At 32.8% G+C, this 20,183-nt stretch overlaps 1 protein-coding gene across 1 annotated transcript in view; it reads left to right on the top strand.

Moving 5' to 3' along the window:
* LOC103486130 (rRNA biogenesis protein RRP5) overlaps positions 1 to 19,934 on the top strand; it is a 41,210-nt gene extending 21,276 nt beyond the window's left edge. The window contains exons 16-40 of the mRNA XM_008443986.3: positions 14 to 159; positions 270 to 335; positions 2,475 to 2,581; positions 2,688 to 2,768; positions 2,854 to 2,928; positions 3,023 to 3,124; positions 4,095 to 4,251; positions 4,688 to 4,836; positions 5,099 to 5,182; positions 5,312 to 5,412; positions 5,820 to 5,973; positions 6,174 to 6,248; positions 6,319 to 6,466; positions 7,096 to 7,741; positions 8,740 to 8,797; positions 10,901 to 11,046; positions 11,124 to 11,307; positions 13,095 to 13,193; positions 13,565 to 13,950; positions 14,026 to 14,196; positions 18,358 to 18,454; positions 18,567 to 18,722; positions 18,836 to 19,066; positions 19,153 to 19,236; positions 19,499 to 19,934. Coding sequence (XP_008442208.2) covers positions 14 to 159; positions 270 to 335; positions 2,475 to 2,581; positions 2,688 to 2,768; positions 2,854 to 2,928; positions 3,023 to 3,124; positions 4,095 to 4,251; positions 4,688 to 4,836; positions 5,099 to 5,182; positions 5,312 to 5,412; positions 5,820 to 5,973; positions 6,174 to 6,248; positions 6,319 to 6,466; positions 7,096 to 7,741; positions 8,740 to 8,797; positions 10,901 to 11,046; positions 11,124 to 11,307; positions 13,095 to 13,193; positions 13,565 to 13,950; positions 14,026 to 14,196; positions 18,358 to 18,454; positions 18,567 to 18,722; positions 18,836 to 19,066; positions 19,153 to 19,236; positions 19,499 to 19,606 — 3,811 coding nt within the window. The 3' untranslated portion in view covers positions 19,607 to 19,934. The remainder of the gene's footprint in view (positions 1 to 13; positions 160 to 269; positions 336 to 2,474; positions 2,582 to 2,687; positions 2,769 to 2,853; positions 2,929 to 3,022; positions 3,125 to 4,094; positions 4,252 to 4,687; positions 4,837 to 5,098; positions 5,183 to 5,311; positions 5,413 to 5,819; positions 5,974 to 6,173; positions 6,249 to 6,318; positions 6,467 to 7,095; positions 7,742 to 8,739; positions 8,798 to 10,900; positions 11,047 to 11,123; positions 11,308 to 13,094; positions 13,194 to 13,564; positions 13,951 to 14,025; positions 14,197 to 18,357; positions 18,455 to 18,566; positions 18,723 to 18,835; positions 19,067 to 19,152; positions 19,237 to 19,498) is intronic.
* The last annotated feature ends 249 nt before the right edge of the window (positions 19,935 to 20,183 follow it).

The raw sequence follows: 20,183 nt of genomic DNA, 5'->3' as shown, positions 1-20,183 counted from the left end.
AACTCAATTACAGGGTTTCTGAAGACACAAAGGTTGACTTGGGTTGTATTGTAACGGGTGTGGTTGATGAAATAACTGAGACCCATGTAACATTGTATATAAATAGAACCGGTTATTCAAGGGGAAGAATATCCACAGAACATCTGTCAGATCATCAGGGTATATATTTACCTTTAACATACATGAATGTGCATTTTCCCTTTCTTGTGGATGTATATATGTTATATTTACTTATTTTTATTTTTCTAATTAGTGACACTTACTTGCAGCGCACGCTTCTTTGATGAAGGCCGTGTTGAAGCCTGGATATCAATTTGATCAACTCCTTGTACTAGGTAACTTTATTATTTCACATTATTTTGCAAATTCAAGTTTAAAGTTTCTTATTTTGAAAAATTCAATATCTTCTCTTAAGAATATTACTAGGGAAGTATTGAAAGCACTAGGTTATTTGTAGTTGGTTAGTTATGGACCTATGGTAATGTATTTGGTATTGGGTAGTTACAGATAGGCAAGGTTTTAAATATTGATATCGGCAGAATATATAAATTATAGAATTAGAAACTCTAGAATCAAAACTATAAACAACCGTCTATATAATTTAAAAATTTGAGTTTCTAACTATAATTACTATTATGTTGTTCATTTCAATAATTATTATGATTACAGGCAACTATGTTTCTAGTTTGAGGTTTGAAGTAGGGGTTTTTAGGTGCCTATTTGGTCCTTGAACTTTCAAAGGAGACATTTTTAGTTTCTTAGCTTTTAAGAAATGATGTAAGTAGTTGATGAAGTTAGTTGACCAGTTGCCTCATGGAAAAGTGACATGATTAGTAGTAGTTGGTGATTGGATTAGGATTAGTTGGAAAAATCTATTAGTTCTATTTTAATTTATTATTATTATTATTGTTTTTTTGTGATTGGAAATGTGAGGTGGTCTTTTACTTTGTGATCGGTCGTGAAAATGCTATCCGAACAAAAGTTTCTATGATTCCAAGTGCCGATCTAGGCATAAGTCAACTAGTTAACACATATGCTTTCCCTCGACCTAAAGGTTAAAAGTTCAAAATCTCTCGCCATCACTTGTTTAACTATAAAATTTAGATACCAAATCTACTTTGAAGTCTTAAATTAATTAAATATTTAAAATTTGGCAAAATACAAATATTTTAAATAAAGGAACTGTTGTGTCTCCTGTTGTCGCATTCCACTTTTTTAGGAATTGATGTATGTGTCACGTGTTCATTTTTGTGCTTGTTAGCATATTATTCTCGGGGTTAAATTGCAAATTTGGACTATATATTTTGGAGACAGCTATAAATTACTCGTTTATGGTTTTGATAAGACTCTCGTAAACGGTTCCTATGGTATGGACTATATATGAGGATTTTATCAAACTAACGGGCTATTTATGAGATTTTATCCAATCATAAGGAATAAGTTCTAACTTTGAAAACTAGGGGGACTAAATTCTAACTTGCTTCAAACCATAAGGAGTAGATTTGTAATTTAACTTGATTTTCACCGTGCATATAAATGCATGCATTGTAACTATCAATAATTTAGGGTTTGTTTGGTAGATAATTTGAAAATAGAATTTTTTTAAACAAGGGATTCAATGAAAACAAAGTTGTATTTTATGTTTTCAGATGTGTGTTTGGTGACAAATTTAGAAATTGTATTCTAATTTAAGAAAATGTTAAATTTTGTTTGATAGATATTTATAAATCAGAAAAATGTTGAATCGTGTTTGATACTATATATTTATAAATCATAAAATTAGACTTACTTATTCATTAAGATTTAGTTGACGATAAGCTATTATTAATTTATCTATGAATATAGTCTATATTTTATAAAAATGGTTAAATTGCAAATCTAGTCCTTATGGTTTGGAGAAAGTAAGAATTTAGTCTCTATAGAATAGGACCTCATATATGGTCTTTATGGTTTGAAAAACCTTCCTAAATAGTCTCTACAAACATGACATTTTCTATGATTTTATCAAACCAAAGGGACTAAGTTCTAAATATAAACCAAAGGGACTAAATTCTAAATATAAACCATAGGGACTAAATTCTATCTTTTTAAACTATAGAGACCAAATTTACAATTTAACCTACAATATTTATATAATTATTATTTTGTAATATTATATAATTTATAATACATTTATTGTATTAAAAAAAGAATTGAGTTTATCGGTAAAGTTGTTGGGGGATTTGAAATGCTCAATTAAGTTGGTTCTGTTTTGCTTTATTTTGTGAAAAGGTGGACAGCACTTGTTGCTGCCTATGATTTTACGAGTATCTGGAACTTTTTGAAATATTGTTAGGACTGTACCATTGTTTTTTTGTTTTCTTTTGTGCTTTCCGTATAACACCTAACTTTTCTTTCTGTGGCACTACTTCGTCTGTAAATTCATTCATGATTTTGATGTTATGCTTTGGTAATTCTTCTCCCACTATTTTCAGATATTGAAGGTGAAAGTTTAATCCTCTCTGCAAAACAATCTCTAATCAAATTGGCTCATATGCTTCCATCTGATTCGAGCCATGTACATCCAGATTCTATTATCCATGTAAGTGGCCGTTATATGCAAGTATAGGTCAAACATCAATGTGTCTTAATGTGATTTCTCTTGCTCTGTACCTCAATTCATTCCGTCAATCTGATTTCTCTTCCAGGGATTCATTTGTAATATAATAGAAGTAGGTTGTTTTGTTCGCTTCCTAGGACGTTTAACTGGCTTTTCTCCACGAAATAAGGTAACAGGTTTCTTCAGAAGATCTTTTTCTGTATTATTAGAATTGTATTAATTCCGAATCTCATCTATGCATTCTTATGCTTCAGGCTATGGAAGACCAAAAATTGGATCTACGTGAAGCATATTACATTGGACAATCTGTTCGCAGTAAAATAGTTGATGTCAGTGACCTGTTTTTAGGAAGAGTATGCACAGTTTTAAAGTAGAAGGATATTTGGTTCTGAACTGATATGTAATTGTATTTTGATAATTCAGGTTAGTGGTGAAACAGGTAGAATCACACTTTCTTTGAAGCAGTCTACTTGCTTTTCAACCGATGCTTCCTTTATTCAGGAATTCTTTTCTACAGAAGAGAAGGTACAGATTTGGTGGGTGGGGCATATGTTGACAAATTACTATCATCTATTGTAAGAGTAAAATGTTAATATTGATAGAAAAGTTGAAGGGTCAAACTTTTGGTAGTGTCAAAATAAATATCTTTGAAATGTTGATGCCGTGAAATATTCCAAGAAAAGTAAAAAATTAGAATTGGTTATTAATAGGTTAGAAGGGGTGGATATGCACATATGTCTTGCTAACTTTTAATTTCTTAGATATTCTTTACTTTTTATCAATATTTTCATGGTTTTCTTAAAAATGATATTGTTTCTTCATATTGATTTTAAAGGATTCAATTTTTCTCTATGGCTATAATATTTTTATTTTGTTTTTGGTGTAAAGAACTTGTAGATTCTTTTTAAATAAAAAGAGTTCCCTGCTTCCTTTTTTACTTGTCTTAAACTGCAAACAAATTACATGATTTTTTGAGGTTTCTCTTTGAGGCGGTTTTCACCTTCCATGCCTGGGGGATAGTGGCTCCATGATTGAGAAATTCCTTCTTTATTTACTCTTTTACGGACTTTCTGTTTGTCTTTTTTTTGTCGCTGTGGGTGGGATGTTGTTTTGTAGGGTCTTTGAGTGTGAGAAATATTACTGTTTAGAGGGTTAAGAGGACGTTGGTGGATGTTTGGTCCCTTGTTAGGTTTCATATTTCTTGGTGGTTAAATATTTTTGTAATTACTTGGTAGGTTTTATTATTTTTTATTGTTTGATTGGATCCCCCTATGGAAACTTGGCTTTTTATTTTTTGGTCTTGTTCTTGTGTTCTTTCCTTCTTTCTTGATGAAAGCTGGGTTATCTTTCAAACAAGAAAAAGAAAAAAAGTGAACTAGTCACATGAAGTTGATCTTTCAAGACCTTTCAGACCACATATTCTCTAATCTTACTATGTATATCAGCTAATTTTGATTATACTTTGAATGCTTTGAATTGACATGATTCTGTACAGATTGCAAAGCTCCAATCATTGGATGAATCAAACTGGGCAGAAGGATTTGCAATTGGTAGTGTGGTTGAGGGAGAAGTTCAAGAGGTCAAGGATATTGGAGTTACTATTAGCTTTGAAAAATACCATGACGTTTTTGGTTTTATTGCACTACATGGATGTAAGTTCTATCGTATTATTTTTATGGTTAAAATACCATTTTGGTTCCTATACTTTGAAAATGTGTTCAGTTTTAGTCCTTGTACTTTAAGTAAATCTTAAATTGAGTCCCTCAACATTAATATTTATTGAAATAGATTAAATAATTGTAATAAATTTTATGAAAAGAAACAGTTTGTGAATATATTTTAAAATTTATAGTGAAAATTCTAATACAAAATAAAATGTGATGAAAGAAACTACAATAAACTAGTTGAAGGGACTAAATTTAAGATTTATTGAAAATCTAGGGACTAAAATTGAACATTTAAAAGTACAGAGACTAAGATTGACCAAACTCTAAAGCATAGGGATCAAAATGATATTTTAACCTATTTTTATTATCCAACTGATTTCAATAGAAAACTGCTTGTAACCATGTGATATAATCTGTGCAGTGAGTGGGTCCACAGTGGAAACGGGTTCTACCATTCAGGCTGCCGTTCTTGATGTCTCTAAAACTGAACGGCTTGTTGATTTATCCTTAAAACCTGAATTAGTTGGTAAATGGATGGGAAAAAGTTCTAGCCGACAAACTAATAGGAAGGTGAAGTCTAATATTCAGTTCTCTCTCTCTCTCTCTATGTGTATGTATGTATGCCGTTTCTATTCTGCTTCTGATAAGTGAGATAATCTAGACACACCTTGTTTTGATTTTAACCGATATTTATTTGGTGTTTTTGAGCTGTTCAAATTTTAATTATCTTCCTGTCGTTGATACTGTTATCATCATCAGAGATGATAATATCTCTCTCAGATCTGACGTTATGATTTATTGATTTATACATCTATATGTACTTTGGCAACAGAAAAGGATGGCAGAGGCATTGACGCACTTAGAGATGAATCAGGCTGTGCATACTGTAGTGGAAGCTGTGAAGGAGAACTATCTGGTATGTTTTTGATGTTATTGTTTAGTCTTCTTTACTTCTCTTTTTTTTGTGAAAAAAGAGGAGGATATTATATTTGTGTGTTGTTTCACATTTCAATCCTTTTCTGATTTCTATTTTACTTCATTATAGGTCCTTTCACTGCCAGAGTTTGGTTATGCTATTGGTTATGCATCAATGTATGATTACAATACCCAAAGGATCCATCAGAAGCAATTTACAGTTGGACAAAGGTGAAAAACAGCATCTTACCTATCAGTGCCAAAAAAAATGAACAAGCAAAAGGCTCCCTGTTTTCTGCTTTTCATCTTCATCCTTCCTTGAAACTGCAGACATTTTTTTTGTCATATTTTCCTTAGTTTGGGGTGTTAGGAGTCTGTGGGACACCGGTTTCTTTTTCCTGGCACTAAGTTTTATTATGGTCTAGTTATTGGGGCTGTGCTATTACGGGGCTAGCTAAAATATTCATTATTTGCATGACAAGGCATATACTAGGTAACCTGGTGCTTTTCCTGGCATTCGGGTTTTACTCTGCTGCTTGGCTTGTTTACTTCTTTCAGATTTATTTTTTTGGCTTTCTTTACCCTTGGACTTGTATCTTTCTAATTTTACAAGTGGTTTGTGCATGAAATCAAAGCAGCGTCGTTGCCACGGTTGTGGCTCTTCCATGTCCTTCAACTTTTGGGAGACTGCTACTGCTTCTGAAGTCAATAAGTGAAACCATTGTTACACCTGGTTCAAAACGGTCTAGGAAGAACTCTTCATGTGAAGTGGGATCTCTGGTTCATGCAGAGGTAGGTGTTTTTCCTCGAGTCTTTATGTTGGTTGAGCTTTTAGGACTTCATTCTCAGTTCTCTTAGTAGTTGAGCCATTAGGACCTCATTCTCATTTCTCTTATTAGGAACGCTTGCATCGAGATCACGTTTTTTGTTTTACATTTGTTGCTACCATGGAAATTGTATATAGAATTCTTATTTGATGCAATGGCTTCCAGATCATTGATGTTCAACCCCTTGAAATGAGATTGAAATTTGGAGTTGGATTACGTGGTCGAATTCATGTGACAGAGGTAAATTTACAAATTTATCTTGCAACCAGTCCGATTATCATGTTCAACAAGCTTGACCAGTTTTGTGCAGGTTAGCAATACGCCTGATGAAGCTTCAGAAGCTCCATTTAGTAACTTTAGGGTTGGGCAAACCGTAGTTGCAAGGGTTGTTGATCATTCAGCTAATAAAGGGAAGGGCTATCTATGGGAGTTGTCTGTAAAACCTGAAGTTCTTAAAGGTAAAGCAAATAAGTCTATAATATATTTCTTTGATAAAATTCTTTTGGTATTGATTGATGTTTTTGAACTTTACTTCAAGGCATGGAGTCGGTTTCAACCATAAACTTTTAATTTCATCCAATAGAACCCTAAATTCAAATAGTTGGTGCATTTCTTGTGTATGCGATGTTATTTTTGTTGACTGGACCTGCTGATTGTGTTAGATATTTCTTTAGCTACACGGGCATCTTATTGCTTTATTTATTTTAAATTGTTAAGAAACGGATATTTCATATTCAAAAAAGGGTGAACACCAATATCTGGATTACAAAAAGAAATATTGAATATTTATTCTATGATTTGTGAACGAGGAATAAAAATATTTACACCACCCAAGGCCTGCATTATAGAAATGCCTTCCAATTGGTTGTTTAGGCTATGAATTTACTAATGGGGAGGGGTTTGATTTTGTGGCCAAGCTTGGGTACTTTTATGGTTATGATTTTATGTGTTTTTTGTTTTTGTTGTTTTGTTTTTGTCAATTTTTGTTGATGAATAGTGATATATTGGCTGGTTTAGTTACTATCATATAACTAGTATACTTGAGTAAAATTGTCAGTGTAGTGTCTAATGTATGGTCTAAAACCAGATTTCAGTGGCGTGGGAGGTGAGATTGTAAATGAAGATTTGGGGTTTTCAATTGGACAACGTGTCACTGCTTATGTAAGCAATGTAAATGGTGACTGGGCATGGTTAGCTGTTACTCGGCAAGTGACTGCCCAACTATTTATTCTCGATAGTTCTTCAGAGCCTATTGAGCTTCAGGAGTTCTCCAAGCGCTTCTATGTTGGAAGGGCTGTTTCTGGATACATATCTAACATTATTGGCGAGAAAAAAATCTTACGGTTGGTTTTGCATCATTTATCTGCCATCCCGTCTGGAAAAAGTGACCAAGAAAATTTGAAAATTAGTAATTTGCCAACTGATGTTTGCAAGAAAATTATATGTCATTTAAATGAAGGAGATATTGTTGGGGGAAGAATATCAAAAATACTTCCAGGCGTTGGTGGACTGCTCGTGCAAATTGGTCCCCATTTGTTTGGCAGGGTTCACTATACAGAACTTACAGATCATTTGGTGCCTGATCCATTGTGTGGATATAAAGAAGGACAATTTGTCAAGTGCAAGGTTATAGAAATTACCCATGCAGTCAAAGGTACAACACACATTGATTTGTCACTGCGGTCTTCAGCTGGCATCCTATGTCAGAAAAATGTTGAATGCAACAACCATGAGTAAGTCCTGGTTTAGTATTCTTTTGTGCTGGCAACAAAATTATATTGGATATCTTCCTGAAGTATATTTTTGATAAACAGATCTGCTAATTTGCGTTTATTTATTTAACTCTTCTTAATCAATTTCAAGGGATTTCTTTTGTGTTGACAACAAAATTATACTGGATAGCTTGTTCAATTGTTTTCTCTTTTGGCTTCCATCTTATTGCATCATGATGAAATGCTGGAAACGGTTGTAACTTGGATATATATATATATATATATATATATATATATATATATATATATATATATGTATACACTCACATACGTACATGTATGTATCTATGTATACAAGAAAGCTCAAAGATTTCTTGAATTAATAATTTAATACCTACCTATGTGTTGTTTATTTGGTTGTTTGTTCATCATTTTTAGGGTCATCCATCACTGTCATTGGTCATGGCATTTATTGTCTTAGGATGTTTTATCGTCTGAAATACTTAGGTAGTTGGAAAACAGAAATCGAAGCATGCAAAATAAACTGTTGCATTTATTTTGATATATGTGCTATTTTGTTATGTTTTCCATTTTGTTTATTACGTGGATTCATATTTAATACCATCACCAGAGGGCATAGAACATGATATTCTTTTGGATTTCTTACCTTATTGAGGTAGTTTGTTAACCAAAGTACCTTGGTTCCACGATTCATTTTTTGACACATGGGCTATTGGGTGGGAATACCAATTCAATCCAAAACTCTCTTGTTTATGTAAAGACATAGTTATACCATGAATATGGTCACAGAATGTTTTCTTTTTTGACTCTGATAATTTCTATTCATGTATGTGGCAAGCTAGCTTTTTTGTACTATTTTTATACATCTATTTAGTTGCTTTAAAATCATACAAGATTTAGTTTGGTTTATGCTGTTAAACTTGAACTGCTCTTATCAGTCAGCAATTAACATTCTTTGTTCCCTTACTCCATATATCATAAACCTTTTTTTTGCCCAGAAACATTGCTTCTGGACGAGTGAAGATAGAAGATATTCATTCTCATATGGAGGTCCAGGTATAGTTATTATAATTATGCTCAACTTTCAACATCAAGTTGGCTTCTTCTTATATTTCATACACCTGTACTTCTTTTGTTCATTGGGTTGTTTTTGACTTGGGAATATGTTTTCCCTATATTTTATTAAAGATGGGATTAAACATTACTCCCCCACGTGCTGTGGTTTTTATCTTTCTTCTTCTGGAGTTGTACTAGACTTTCTTTCAGAATGGATAATGTCTATTATGTTGTAGATTTAGGATTTAGCAAGTGATATTGAGTTATTGTATTGATATAGTTTTGGTTTTGAGCATAAATCTGCAGTTGGTTCGAACTTTTAGAGTGTTCTAATTGGTATTAAGATTTCAAAATGTAAATTTTAGTCCAAACAGGAGAAAAATAGCCATGTCATTCCTCATGGTCGTTTTATGTTCAATTATTTAGTTGATAGATGATTACTTTGAATACATGGATTAACATGCTGTCACGGTTATTGGAGTAAAAGAGGGTGTTGAGTCAAGGTGAATTTTAGACGGAGTAGATTGGGTTTCTGATGCAGTAATGCAGAAACTTTAGGAAATTTTACTGAATAATGCTTATGTATTTTATTAATGAGAGGGAAAGCCTAAAACTTTCCAAAGTTGTTGAAGTTAATTATTTTAGAACTAAATTTTTAGGATTTGAGTTAGTTTATTTTAGAACTAACTCACGATACAAGAATTAACTAAGAGTAACTAATCTAAAATACAAGAATGATAACTCAAGATATTCAAGAATTAGCTAAAGAAATGTTAAAGAACTTTAAAGAAACATCAGGGTTATTGCTAAAAATCAGGGGGATTCAATGATAATAATTAGAGTTGATTTCTTACCAGCCAAAAAGGGAGAAAACGAGGGTGAATGTTTACAACGCAATTATGGTAAATACTAAAACAATTAATTTTTGAACTTTACCGATTAAATTTTATAGGCTGGGTTTAGCATTCTTTTCTAATAGTTTCGCTCAAGCCATACTACTTAAAGAATGCTATATAGGTTCATGGTTAGAGTGCCCACTTTTCCCTTTTAAAAGGAGGCCTTATCAATATGAAGGAGAGGAATTTTGTTCAGAGTATGAGGAGAAGAGTTCATGTTTCTGTGCATTAGGCCATGATATCATATAATAAAGAGTATTTTTTTTAGTCTTTTGTGTCAATTTCATTGTTTCTTGCAAGGATAGTGTCATTTACATGGACAGCGACAACTAGTTTCCTTCCAAGAAAGGGAAGATCCAAGTACTTCTAACACTTGCTTTATTTTGTAATTTAGTTATTGCTTATCTTTCAGTATGTTTGGGTTCTATCATATTATTGTTGTTCTCTTTCCTTATTTTTAATAGGCCTGTCTTCTATCTAAGAAGACCTTAGTTGAATGTATTGTAATACATCAGTACCTTTATCCTCTCAAATTTACCTAGACATTTCTTACCTCTGTTTTTTTTTTCTTGTAAGTATTTAGAGTTCGTAGGGGGCCCTCTTTTGTTTCTGAGTTCTGAAGTGGCATTTGATTCGGTTTATAGTGGGTTCTTTTTTCTAATATTGTTTTCCTCGTACAAGGTACGTGGTGTAGCCATTCTCAATAATTGATTACAAGATTACTTGTAAAAGAAAAATAATTACAAAATTTGGACCAATCAAGGTAGTGGCTAACTACTACATTCACTATGACAATCTATTATAAATATTTATTGTTACTCATTTATAGTTTAAATATTACTATTAGTTGGAGTCTTGGGCTGGAAGTTTGGCCATCTTGTCTATGTGCGTTTTTTTATCTTTTTTTCATCCCCCTTCTCACTTTAGCTGTTGTTACTGTGTCATCTATATTTCCTTCAATGATTTTGATTATATTAAAAATACTTGGCTTAGCTGTTCTTGTCCTTTTTTTACTTTTTTTTTTTTGGGTTTTTGGGTGTTTATAAAGCATATAAATATGGAGCCTTTGCTGAAAGATGATAATATGATATAGAGAAAATGATTTCTTAAAATACAACATTGGATCCTGAATAAGTTTTGAGACAGTAATTTCCTTTATACTTGTGGAATATTGCCTAAGCTTCCTGTTCTGTGCATGATTTGATAGGGTTATGTGAAAAATGTATCGCCCAAAGGATGCTTCATTTTGCTATCACGGGGCTTGGAGGCAAAAATTCTCCTGTCTAATCTATCCGATGGATATATTGATAATCCTGAAAAAGAGTTCCCCACAGGGAAACTTGTTCGTGGAAGGTAAAACAAGTTTCTATTATTGTTTCATGTTCTTATGGTTTTAGTCTTTGAGAGAAAACTAAGAAGCCATAATACAGGATATTATCCGTCGAGCCCTTGTCAAAGAGAGTTGAAGTCACCCTGAAGTCTGTGACTGAAACTGGTGGATTGAGAGAAAGTAATAACGACTTAAGAAGTTTTTCTGCTGGAGATATAATATCTGGACGGATTAAGCGGGTGGAATCATTTGGTCTATTCATCAGCATTGATAATACGGATGTGGTGAGGATTTACTTTTTTAAGTTGACTAAACATTAGCATGTTTGGGGCTAGGAGTGGAATGGGCTATAACCGTCACTCCTTGTTTTTGGGGATTAAGATTAGGATGTAAAATAACCCATGTGCTCTTACTATTCTTCAACCCTAAGAGGTATTTGTTTCAAGGGTTGGGAAGTTCGTCAACTAACTTTTGGACACCACCTCTGGTGATCGTCGTCGGTCAATGTCCGACCACCACCTTCGGTGACTCCACTGGCGAACTTCCAACAACCAATTCTAGCCTCTGATCGCCGTCGATCAATCTTGAAACAAACTTGTATATACAAATACTTTTTAAAAAAAGTTCTAGAACTCATTTGTGTTTTTTTAAGAAGTTTTTATCAAAGGTGTTTAAATAAAAATAAATTTTTAGAAATCCTTTTTCTAGGTCGTTCCAAACAAACTTTTAGTTAAATTATAATAGTATTTTTTAAAGTACAATATCTCATTTTTTTTTCTTTTTGAGGTTTTTCCTAAATTATTATTTTCCTAACTTATTATTGTTATTAGGTTATCTTTTTAAAATTATCTTTCTCCCTTCATGGTTTAAGATTTATGTTTCCTTCATTTGGAGGAATAGTGCTTGTTAGTATATATATCAAAGAAACTTCACATACGTGCATCTTGTTGTATTAATACATATGCATGTGTGTCTATATATATATATATAATTAAGTATATGTGTGGAAATCCCTTATTCAGTTTAATAACATTTGTCATTTTTTTTCGTTGGTCAATTTAACTAGCTCAAAGACCTAGAATTATCGTTTAGGTGAATATAATAATAAAAATTCAAAACTTTATGATTTTTTTATTCCTCAAATATAATTTGTAAAAGAAATTATAATTTTCCAGCAACTCTATTCAAGATTAAAATACTAGTTTAACATATTTTGATAAAACCACGATATTTTTCAAATTAGTTAAAGTGAAAAAAATTTATGAAATTTTATTTCAAAACCTATTAAAGTCTAAATATCATATATAGGTATTATTAAATTTATTAAATGAATAATGTAATTAATAAGATTTAATAAAATCACATGTCCATTTCTATGGAAGAGGTTATATTATAAAATTTTATAACATGTGCATCCAGTAATAAACCAATTTGTATAAATGGGTAGAAGGTATAATTGGAGTTATGTTTTCCAAAGATGACATTTCATGTACTAAATATATTTATGACAAAAAATAATAATGCAAAAAGTAGACATAATCTAGGATAACCAATATTTATTTTACAGATAGATATAATTTGGACTATAATAATCTATACTCTAAAGTCCAGACTATAACACTGTGCTCCAAACTCGCTATAATAACATAATATGCGCTTGATACGTCCCTCTAATTGCTGAGGTGGTTCTTTCATCTTTGTTGTTTAAACTATGTAATTGTCAATATAAAACTAATTTCTAATTTTTGCAATTGGCAAATCATTTCCTATGTGCTTTTCTTTCTCCCAGAAGGAAATTTGCAATTGCCAATTGGCAAATCATCTCTTATATTTTCATTTGCACAAACAGTTGGGTTATTACGTCTCAATGTCTTTTTCAATTTCAATGGCATCAACATCTATGTCATGAAAGTCTTACTTGACAGTTATAACATTATTAGTTAGGTATGCACTGATGAATGTTGATTTCAAATGAATTATTAAATGGGTATATTATTAACTATGTTCGTTTTATAGGTTGGGCTGTGTCATGTAATGGGTATACTTTTACCTAACTATGCTCATTTTGTAGGTTGGCCTATGTCATATATCAGAAGTTTCCGACAATTCTATTGAGAACCTAGACTTCAGATACCATGCCGGGGACACGGTGAAAGCAAAAGTATTAAAGGTACATGATGTCAAAGTATGCTTCGTATCAAAGTATGCATTTTACAAAACTGGAGTCTTCTTTTAGTAGAAATTTTGGGTGGGAAGTTCTTTTTCTTTTTCTTTTTCTTTTTTTCTTTTCGGAGTAAGTTGAGCTAAGTTCTTGCTGGCTCAAAATTGGAGTTTGTGATTTTTGTTCATTGGGCTTGCGTTAGTATAGGTCATTTATGGTTGAAGCAACACTTTATCTGTAATGTTTAAACTATGATCATAATTTGCCTTAATTTCTATCGTAAATGTTTTTCCAACTTTTAATAACCACTTCCAATCTTTGTTGCTCTTGCAATGAATTATTGTGTTTTATGATTTCTAATAGTTATTGTTTTTCTCAAGGTGGATGAAAAAAGGCATCGTATTGCTCTGGGAATGAAGAGGTCTTACATTGGAGAAAGAAGTGAACTTTGTACAAATATGGAAGAAGAGCATGAAGATGCGGCTGATGGTGACAGTTTCATTGGTGAGGCTAGATTGTCAATGGATCCAGACAGCAGTTCAACCAAGTTCAAGGATATGGATGATGACTTCAACAATGTTGAACCAGAACAGCCACTTAGGCTGGCAGAATCAAGAGCTTTGGTTCCCTCACTTGAGGTCACTCTTGATGATATAGATGAAACTGACATGGTTACTTTGCAGTCTGAAAATAAAGAGCTGACTAGTGGCAAAGACTCTAAGGAAAAGAATGATAGACGAGAGAAGAAAAAGGCTAAAGAAGAAAGGTAACGTGCTTTTCATAGTCTAAAACGTGTTTTCATCACTCGGGCTGGTTTCTTATTTTTCAACCTGTTTTTTAGGGAAAAGGAAGTGAGGGCCGCTGAGGAAAGACTGTTGCAGAATAGTTCACCAACTACTGTTGATGAATTTGAAAAATTGGTTCGAAGCTCTCCTAATAGTAGTTTTGTTTGGATTAAGTATATGGATTTCTTTAAGGCAGACGCAGAGAAAGCCCGTTCAATAGCTGAGAGGTACTACTGAACTAACTGTAACTTTTGAGTTAAGAGTATGAAAAATGAAGCATGTAGTCTTTCATCAACATTGAGTAGTTTCCTTCATCTATTGACATTTTGGTCACTTCTATTTCGCTCATACATTTGATGAATTTGTTTTATAACATCATATGTACGAAGAGATTGATAAGCAAATAATTGGCGTTGATTAATTAAAGCATAGAATGAGTTGCTTTCAAACTAAGCTTCTGTTAGGATACTTCCTAACAAGAACAAGATCTGAATTTATTATAATGCAAATATAAGAAAATACAAGATAAACCCAAGTATAAGGCACTTGGAACCACCTTCTTGAGTACTCTCACTCAAGCCCTAGACCACTCCACAGAAGGCCGCCCTACCCCTTACCCTCCTTCTATTTATAACAAGTTGTAACCACCCCAGTAACCATACTTGCACAATAACTACTAGTAACCACCCTAAGACAATAACTACTAGTAACTTCCTAGCTATCCAATTACCCTTATACCCCTTAACCGACATCATACTAAATATCTAGTACCTAACAACTTCCCAATAAACTTGAAGAGTTGCAAACACTTAGAACTTCTAAAGTCATTTGAACACCCAAAAGTCATAATGAATCTAGAAATTCAGATTTATTCACATATTTAATACTTTATATGCTTATTTAATGTTCTATATTTTTATTTATTATAGTAGTTGAATGGGCACAAAATTCAATGTTGTGTCCTTTCATATAACAATTTTAATTAGTAAGAAAGGGTTGTAGTTTCCACATTTTGAACATAACTTGAATTTGAATGAAATTTCTCATAGTGTTATCTCTTAAGCTTCATGCTTTTCTTTGTATTCTTGTGTTAGAATGTATTAGGACTTTCAATCTAGTTTGATCCATTAGATTGTGGAGAGTTTGCATTATCATCAAGAAAATTATTTTCACGTTTGCTTTTTCCACTCAAAAGTATTTTTTTTCTCCTTTCTCATTTTTTTTCAACTTGCACTCTCATTTTCTCTAACTTGCATTGCTCCTCACTAGTGGACAAAGGAAGAACGATTTTTCTACCATCTTTGGTGAACTTAAGTGGTTAAGGTAACCATTATGAATAGCTTGCTTCTCTATCAAATTGCCATGGCCTTTCCAACAAAATTCTCTCACGTGCATAGGTGCAACATTACTTAAGATGCTAGTATTGCATTTTCCAATTGGAAAAGTCAGAAGACATTGTCTATTCACTCGCACTTTCCCACCATCGTTCAACCATTGTAGTCTGTAAGGTCTAGGATGTGTTGTTGACAAACCCAATCTTTTGACAAGTAATGTACTAACAACATTAGTACAACTCCCACCATCAATGATTACACAACATGCCTTTCCATTCACATGGCATTGAGTATGAAACAATGTTTTGTTTTGCTTCTCAACTAGATCTTCTTTAATTTGAGCATTTAAAGCACTTTTAAGTTACCAATACATCTCCAACTATTCGTTCTTCGAAACTTCCATCACTAGCCTCTTCAACAATTTCTTTCTTACCCTCTTCATTTTCACTTTCCTCTCCCTCAGTTACTACCTTAGCACTTTGAATGGCCGTTGTCCTTTTATTTGTACAATCTCTAGCGACATGACCTAACCCTTGAAGTTTCCAGCACTTAATATCTCTATTTCTCTCCTTAGACTCTTCAAATTTGGACTTTTCTTTCATAGAAGACTCACCTTTTTGTTTAAAACTTCCATTCACAAACTTATCTTTACTTCTAAATTCACTTTTATTCTCCTTTTTCCATGATGAGTTGAAGGAAGAAGGTTTAGAAGAATTGTACTTTGTTCTTTTGGTACTCAATTGTTTTTGCACTTTGATGGCAAGATGCAACATTTCCTCTATGTCAAAATACGGCTGCAAATCAACTTTGTCACTTGTTGAGGCCATTCAAAAACCCTGCCATGAGAATCCATTTCCTCATCAAGATCAAGGTGATCCATCAAAGTGTCTATCTCGTTGTAGTAGTCTTTGATTGACTTGTTGTCTTGCCTCAATGCTTGAAGCTTTTGTACCATGTCTTCTTGGAAATGATTTTGAACAAATCGCTTCCTCATAGACTCTTTGAATTCATACCATGAATTAATTGGTGCTTCAAGATTTCTTCTCCTTCTAGACATTAATTTGTCTTACCAAGTTTAAGCGTAATCCTTCAATTTGGCAACACAAAATCTAACCTTCTGCTCGTCGCTAAAATTATGGCAAGCGAACACATTCTCCACCTCTTTTTCCCACTGTACTCCTCTAGGTTAGTTTTTCCAAAGAACTTTGAAATTTTAAATTTGATGGCTCCCATGTTACGATGAACCTAAGATGCTTCTTGTTGAGCTCTTCTGGACGTTTTGGTAAGCTCTCCTATGACCTCTTCCTCTCTCCATGTCCAACACGTCTTGGCTCCCCCAGTAATATAACTTGGTCATCATCTAAACCATCAAAACCATTACCCTCATATTGGTTGTCATTATGGTTAATTACCACAAGCTGTGCGAGGTGACATTCTTTCTCTTGCTTGATTTTCAATCTTTACCCTATCCAAATGATTTGTCAATGTTTCCATGCTACTAATCGTTCGTGCAATAACTCTTTGTTGTGCCTCTCTTAATCGTACTTCATCATTTTGATTGTCCATCCTACAATAGAAAAACAAAGTAAAGAAAAAAATGGACCTCACCAGCAGTACCTTACGTGATTACTCTAGAAGATGAAAGGTCGCTCGTGTTTGCACCACTAAATTTATAGGTTTACTCCTAAGACTAGAAATATCTCAAACTTCAGCAAGCCTTATAGTATTCTTATGAGAATCATACAAGAACGATGCCAATTTGGCTAGAAGGTAGAAAGTCACCAAAATCTCACTGAAATGTAGAAAACAGGTGTGGCTAGGTAATGGAGTAAACTTTTAAGAAGCAAATGAGTAATGAGGAGTTCAGAGTAAAATATATATATATACGAGAACGAAAGAAAAGGTTTGAATGCAAGATGAGAATGACATAGAGTTGAAAATATGAATTTGTAGGATACAAATCACGATGCTTCAATACTTGCTTGATAAACTTTGTTTTTTCTTTAACACCTTAAACAAGTGACATAGAATATGAAAAATCATAAAAAGACGATAAGTCACTTTTTTTTTAGCAAGCACAAATAAATTATGAAGCAAGAAAATTGATAAGATAAAGAGTCACAAGAAATATGGAAAAAAGATGAAATGATTTATAGAAGAAGAGATGGCATGGAAAAGAAAATAAGTAAAAATATAATCTGTTTAGAACACATAAAAACCTTGAAGAGTTGAAGCATTAATCTATGGATTACATAACTGTAATAATTTTCTTGTGATATAAATGCCAATTATTTACATTGATTAGCATGTAATTTGCATTGATTAGATGAAGCATTCTAACACAATTATTTACATATATTGAAAGTCCAAAGAGTAAAGGGACATTTTTAATCATCATGGGCTTGCCTCGTGGTAAAAAGGAAGACATAGTCTCAATAACTAACCAAGAGGTCATGAGTTCAATCCATGGTGGCCACCTACCTAGGAATTAATTTCCTACAAATTTCTTTGACACTCAAATGTTGTAGGATCTGACTTGTCTCGTAAGATTAGACGAGGTGTGCGTAAGCTGGTTTGGACACTCATGGATATAAAAAGGAAGGGATGTTTTTAAGTTTAACTTTTCCTAGTTTAAACTTAATATTTATATTTTAATTTAAGAAAATTATAGGATTAAATTTTTGAATTATTTTTTAATATAAAATTTTATGTTTTATTAGGAAATTTTATAAATTTATTTTTAATAATAAAAGTGTATTAAAAATGATCCATTTAGTAATATAAAATTTTATAAGGTTGAGAAGAAAATCTTACGAAATTAATAACTAAAAGAGTAGAAATGAGGAATTTTCTCTGTGGGGAATTTTGCAGGGATGGGGACAGCCCCGTCCCTGTGGACATCTCTATGCGCAAATGCAGATTTCTTGTTAATTGCATTCAAGTGTATATTAGTCTTTTTTTAGTGTTTTACTTGCGGATTATTATGATTCTAGTGGCTGTTTTTGTCTACAGGATTATTAAATATTAATACTGATTGTTCGGTTGTTTTTGAAGGGCTTTGAGGACAATCAATATTCGGGAAGAGAATGAAAAGCTCAATGTCTGGTTGGCTTACTTCAATCTTGAAAATGAATATGGAAATCCTAAAGAGGTAATAGAAAGAATTAACAACTTTTACATTAGACAGATAACCCAATTGTTTGATTACTTTGATGTGTCTCCTCGTACTAAAGCTTTGGTATTTTATTTTATTTTTTCTACAGGATGCTGTGACTAAAATCTTTCAACGAGCGTTGCAGTGCAATGATCCCAAGAAGGTTCATTTAGCATTGCTGGGTATGTATGAGAGAACGAAGCAAGATAAGTTGGCTGATGAGCTCCTGGACAAAATGATAAAGAGGTTCAAGCATTCCTGCAAGGTACTTTACTATTAATCAAAGAGTAGGGTTAAATATGTTCCAGGGTTTCCCGATATTGTAAAATTTGCTGACAAATATGAAGAGCACTGTTTGTTTTTTCCACGACTTTTCAGGTTTGGTTGAGGCGGATGGAAAATTTGCTAAAGAAGAAACAAGATGAAATTCAATCAATTGTGAACCGTGCCCTTCTTTGCCTTCCAAAGCGTAAGCACATTAAATTTATCTCACAAACAGCTATCCTTGAATTCAAATGTGGGGTGGCAGATCGAGGTCGGTCAATGTTTGAAGGAATTCTTCGAGAGTATCCAAAGAGAACTGACTTGTGGAGCATCTATCTTGATCAAGTAAATTATTTTAACTGAATATGATGTTTTTATATTCTCAAAATGATGGGTCAATTTCTCATATCGTTATCTACCAATCTTCTCAGGAAATTCGTCTTGGTGATAAAGATATGATTCGTGCCCTTTTTGAAAGGGCAACTAGTTTATCTCTTGCTCCCAAGAAGATGAAGGTGCGTGTGATGCCTTACTCCTTTACTATGTACTATCTCAGTCTGAATTTTTAATTTTTTTTCTTTTTGAAAGTAATTATTTTGGTATCTGAATTTTCAAAAGGTTTCTGAGTAAGACAACTGATTAAAATATTCACTTTTTAGAGGATGAGTAAAACGAAAATTTTAGAAGCCCAATATTGTAAAACCATTTCAAGAGACCAATGTTAGATATAAACCATATTTTGTTTTGACTGAGCTTTTGAATCTTCTGGGTTTGCAGTTCTTATTTAAAAAATATTTGGAATTCGAAAAGTCTGCTGGTGATGAAGAACGAATTGAATCAGTGAAACAGAAGGCATTGGAGTACGTCGAGAATACGTTAGCCTAATGAAGTACAGCTAGAGTGAACGTTGATACAATTTCAGAGCGAGCTACTAGCCAGTGTCATTAAACTAAGAACTCGACAACCTCCCACATTTTTGTTAGGTGTGACAGTGGAGAGGTTTGTAGCTTTGTACGAGTAATTTCCTTCAAGTTCTTAGTGAGAGATAATGATCAGAGAAAGTTGGTGTTTGTTCTCCCTCATTTCAATTTTGTATCATCAGTTTCTCTGACAATTATATAAGAAGCTAGGTCACAATTTGATTGTAGGTGAATATTTCATGTATTTTATTTATTCTAAGGTGGTATGATATAAGAAGCCTGAAAACCCCCCATTGCAGTTTGTGGTTAAAAAATATTCTAACTTGCTCGCTTACCTTATTTGTTCAACCTTTTTCCCCCCAATTTGTTGTAAACATAACTTTCTATGGATAATTGGTCAATATTATTAGACGTATTTGAAATATGGCATATGTTGTTTGTCCTCGTACACATTTTTTAAGTTTGGAGGCTTTAGTCTTTGAGTTTGGAAAATGTTTTTAAGTGATTCACTCAGAACTAGCGTCCTTCAAAGAGTAGTTATA

Source organism: Cucumis melo, chromosome 8 (assembly GCF_025177605.1).
Source record: "Cucumis melo cultivar AY chromosome 8, USDA_Cmelo_AY_1.0, whole genome shotgun sequence".
Taxonomy (NCBI): domain Eukaryota; kingdom Viridiplantae; phylum Streptophyta; class Magnoliopsida; order Cucurbitales; family Cucurbitaceae; genus Cucumis; species Cucumis melo.
Note: the sequence above shows the minus strand (reverse complement) of the source record. Positions and strands in the feature narration are given on the sequence as shown.